Source organism: Oreochromis niloticus, linkage group LG3, assembly GCF_001858045.2.
Source record: "Oreochromis niloticus isolate F11D_XX linkage group LG3, O_niloticus_UMD_NMBU, whole genome shotgun sequence".
Lineage (NCBI taxonomy): Eukaryota > Metazoa > Chordata > Actinopteri > Cichliformes > Cichlidae > Oreochromis > Oreochromis niloticus.
The window spans coordinates 54919597-54924191 of NC_031967.2; the positions used below are offsets into that span (position 1 = coordinate 54919597).

At 38.2% G+C, this 4595-nt stretch overlaps 1 protein-coding gene across 2 annotated transcripts; it reads right to left on the reverse strand.

Annotated features, from left to right (window-relative positions):
• Window positions 1-279: 279 nt before the first annotated feature.
• LOC109199138 (coxsackievirus and adenovirus receptor-like) lies at window positions 280-4343 on the reverse strand. 2 transcript variants are annotated; one of them, XM_019354466.1, is made up of 3 exons: window positions 2986-3894; window positions 1326-1688; window positions 280-1087 (listed from the first exon to the last, which is right to left on the reverse strand). In XM_019354466.1, the coding sequence occupies exons 1-3, from the start codon at window positions 3041-3043 to the stop codon at window positions 966-968; spliced, it is 543 nt and encodes a 180-aa protein (XP_019210011.1). In that variant the 5' UTR covers window positions 3044-3894; the 3' UTR covers window positions 280-965. The 2 variants fall into 2 exon arrangements, 1 of the variants encoding a protein (XP_019210011.1); XR_002059610.2 differs by lacking the exons at window positions 280-1087; window positions 2986-3894 and adding an exon at window positions 4093-4343 and having other exon boundaries at window positions 1252-1688.
• Between the last annotated feature and the right edge of the window lie 252 nt (window positions 4344-4595).

A 4595-nucleotide genomic window follows, 5' to 3' on the forward strand; every position in this document is an offset into this window, starting at 1 on the left:
GGGGAGACAGAACATAGAGACCTGAAATGTGGGACAGAAGGGGACAGAGTTAACACCAGGAAACCAAATAACAAAACCTAAGAATTGGAACTCAGGAAGTACTAAAGAACTAGGGAGCTGGAAATACTTAGGACAGAAACCAAAACACAAGCAGTCATAATCCATGATAAAATCAAAAGTAAAACTCAAAACACTGGGTCACCGACACAGGACCGTGACAATAAAAATATTATGCAAAACTTTATTAGCAATGAACAGACAGACTCACACAATGGGGAACTTTTAATGATGAAGCATTTTATTATATTAAAGGAGATGAATCAACAATATGTGAAAAGCTCTTGAAAGTTAAATTAAAATGATATGAGCTCCCTTTGGAGTTAAGTCGAATGTACTTCTCTCATTGGCTTCATAATACAGAACACTCCAGCTACACTGATGTCATCACATACAGCGTTTTTGTCTTCATTTTCACTTGTTTCAGTACATGTGTGTAATTATACTATAACAGCTGATCTCTACACGAGGATCAGTTTGTGTTGTTCGAACGTCACAGAACAAGTTTGATTTTACAAACAGCTGACTCACTCATTGCAATGAAAAAGATGCAATGATCTCTGAGATGAGTGATGATGTGAGATGTTACTTAATGACTAATCTCAGGCTGAAATCCATCTGTCACATATGTGATCAGACTGTTTAAACAAGCTGGTTAAATCTGATGTGTTGATCTTTGAACTTTCTTTTTTGCAGTTGTCTTAAGATTAGATCATTTTAACATATTTTCCATCACTAACGTTTCCAGTTATTTTCAGTGGATGACATGTTTTCCTTCAAATCACCCAAAATTTCTTTTGAACTGAATATTTAGTGAAATTTCTTGTGACTAAATATAATGCTATGAATTTTGACCTGATTTTTCTTAAAGTTTTTTTCTTGATGTTTTCTTTTTGTTCTTCTATTGATCATAAAATCAACTCCAAATTAACTCCCAACAACAACAAAAGCAGCACCAAAAAGGACCGACTTGCTACAAGTCCAGGATGCCCTCCATTGTCTCCACCCTCTCTTCTTCCTCCTGTCTGAGCTGCAGGTGAGAAACAGGTGTGAGGTGTCAGCTGTCAGGTAGGTGATGAGTGAAGAACAGAACAGAATCCATTTCCTCTTCAAACTGCTGTCAGACATTATCTACTGCACTCTGATCACATCACTCAGACCAGCTGCTTTCTACAAAGTCTCATCAACAACATCTTTAGAAACAAACATCAACAACCAGGAAGCAGCTTCACCTCTGATCACACACACACTCAACTCTACTCACTCACCTGGAGGATCAACAACACTCAGTGTGATAATGCTGATGGGGGGAGTCTTCAGATGAGCTCTCTTCCTGCGGTTTGTTTTTCTGAAGATGCGACACTCGTATGTTCCAGTATCACTAATCATCACATTCTTCAGAATCAGAGACACGTCTCCATCCTTCATCTGTCTGTCCTGCAGATCCACCCGATTCTTAAAAGATGGATGCTGCTCATCAGGAACAAAAAGCTCATCTCGATACATAAGGACACATTCTTTTCCCAGGTCAGCTCTGCTCCACTCTACAACTATGATGTTGTTGCTTGGAGCTCGACATGTCAGAGTGACGTTCTGTCCAGACGGAACTGTGATGATTTTCTGGTCTGAAACTGGAAACAACAAAGAGCAGAGAGGTTAAAGGTCAAAGTACAACTGTTCACTTCTACAGCAGACACCAGACAGAGGGAGAAATACACACACAAAATAGAGGATTGTCTGTTGTTAATAGATGACTGCCTTTTATTGTGTGTGCATTTTTTCTTCTTTCAGCTGGTCCCTTAAAGGGTCACGACAGCGAATCTCCTGCCTCCTCCTTTCCTGATCCCTAGCATCTTCATCTGGGCTGATTTGTGAGGGAAGGACGGCAGCAAGAGTGAAACGAAGGTACAAGAGGGTTTGGTGACGATGGCTCTGACACAAAGTTAGTGTTCAGATTTTCATTGTGAGTGAGCAGAATGGACGGCATTATGAATAAGTTCATCAGAGGGAGTGGTCAGGCTGAGAAGTTTGGAAACAAAGTTAATGAGGAAAGACTGAGATGGATAAAAAACATCCTCTGAAATAATTTTGTGAACTTTGAAAATGAAATAAACTCAAATAAAAGTCTGTCTTTAGTTTTAGAATCAGCTAGTTTGGTAAAACTTTATTGATGGATGAGTTCATTGACAGTCTGGATGTCTTTATTGTAATACCTGCACTGATGCTCCTAAATCTTGCCTCTCACACAAAACCTCCATACAGTAATATTTAAAAAGACTTGAACTGAAAGAAGAAAACCAGCTCTGGAAAAAACTGAACTAAACACAAAAAGTCCTCTCATTATAAGACACTGTGAGTCTCTGCATGCTGCCTTTATGGAGCTACAGCTGTTTGTATACACTGAACAAAAAGCTTCATAGCTGTATACTGACTCCTGACACTACAACACATCACACTGACACACACATTACACTTCTTTGTCTCTGTGAGATCTGAAATACACTGACATGCTAGGTCCACACTGTAATAATGTGAATTATTGCTTACAGGCTGATTTGTGTTCCACACTAGGCTGTGTTGCTACACGGACATTTAAGAGTGCGACACAAGGAAATGAGTGTGTGGGCTACAACATTATGCTGTATGTTGTTGTGTATCCCAGCAGAGTCAATATGAGCCACATTAGTTGTCAAGAAATCTTACTACCCCATTGGGTGGGAAACAAATATTCTGGGGTCTGTCATAAATGAGACCAGAATATAACCCACACGCTCAATGCAGCCTCATGTCTCCTTCACACACACAGAAATGCTGAATCAGTATAAAAAATAACTCTTTGTAAACATTTTTACTATGTAAACAAGACTGATTAGTTTCAACTTCATCTTAGAGAGATAAAGAGGTTGGTTTCTAACAGTTAAGTCTCACCTGCAGAGATAAACACGACTACGCAGATAAACAGAATCCGACAGGGTGATCGAAACATTTCCGTGTTCTTAGTTCTGCTGACCTTAGATTGTTATAAATGTCTGATGATACTGGTATCTTTGTGAATGATGAATAACAGAACCTGAGTTTAAAACCTGACTAGATTACATAAATCCAAGTTTTAAATAAAGCTGACCGTGTTGGAACGGATTTCTCAGTCAGTTGCACTGTCCACCATTTTGTAGTCCGTTTTGGTAGGTTGGTGATAATAAATAACTACATAACAAAAAAAAAGAAGACGTGAGATAATAAATCACGTGATTAAAAAAAAAAAAAGTGCGGTCCATGTTTCGTTCTCATGACCACCCTGTAACAGGCTTTAATTTTTGGGGCTGGCACTTGCCATCTATCAAGCAAGTTCAAAGCAAAAGAGAGACTGATACATTTTTTGTTTTATTTTCCCCTAATCTTACTACTCTTTCAGCAGTACTCTATCACTCCGATTACCCTACCAGCCAACAGGCCAACAGCCAGCAAAACATCTGTTTACCATTCGATATCCACCAGGTTATCCAGTGCTGTCAAAAACCCCCGATGGGTCACCAAAGAAAAACTGGCAACAACACCACCCAACAGGACCAACAGCTGTTTACAGCAGGTTTGGCTTCTGCAAATATGAATAATTAAATGTAAAAAATTCAGAATGTTTTGTTTCCATGTCAATTGGCTGTTTATTTGAAGCCCACAGTTTTTAATCCTGGTTCACCTGAATGAACATTAACAATCAATCAAGCCATGATTATCACAGATGTAACCCTACTTTTAAGTGCATCCAAACAAATTAAAATGATTAAAAAAGAAACACCAAAGCCTGTTTCACATCACTCACTGCTGTTCTGAAGGGTCATCTTAAACACTCATCTAAGTAAAGTAAGTAAAGTTTCCTTAATAAGTGCTTTTAACAAACACTTTACACAAAAGGGTAAAATTAATATGATCATTAAGTGGCGAATAGCCAATTAAAAGATTCATCAAGACACAGTCAAATAAACAGGTAGTTTTAAAACAAATAAATAATATTTAAAGAAAATATCAGGAAATACCCACTCCAATTAGAAATTCCACTGAAAGATGAGAAAAGTTTGAATGCATTTCCGAAGCTGCGTCTCTGTTTTCCAGTCCAAAAGTATGGCAGCGTTTATGAGAACTACTCAGCATGAGTCTGGTGGTGTCCAGTTTAGTAGGTTCAGGAAGGTTTGAGGCAAACATAGCACTGAATGTTTCTTTATGTGGTGTGCCCCTGTAATTGCTTACAGAAAATACGATAGCATCAGTATGCGTCACTTATCTGTCTACAATCTGGCATGTTAGCGTTTAGAAAGAAAAATGAGTGGAAAATAACTTGCTCTCACATTAAGTCTTTAAACTTGCACTGCTATAGTCCTTTTATCGTGCAAAAAGATACCCGACAATTTTGAATGAATAAATAAATCGTTAGGTAAACAAAGATGTTGCAAGTGGATAAGTGCAGAGGAGGAGGAGCTTAGAAGTTTCACATGGCTTAATAAGGCAAGAAAGAGGAATGTTTGATGTTTGGAAATAAACAAGTT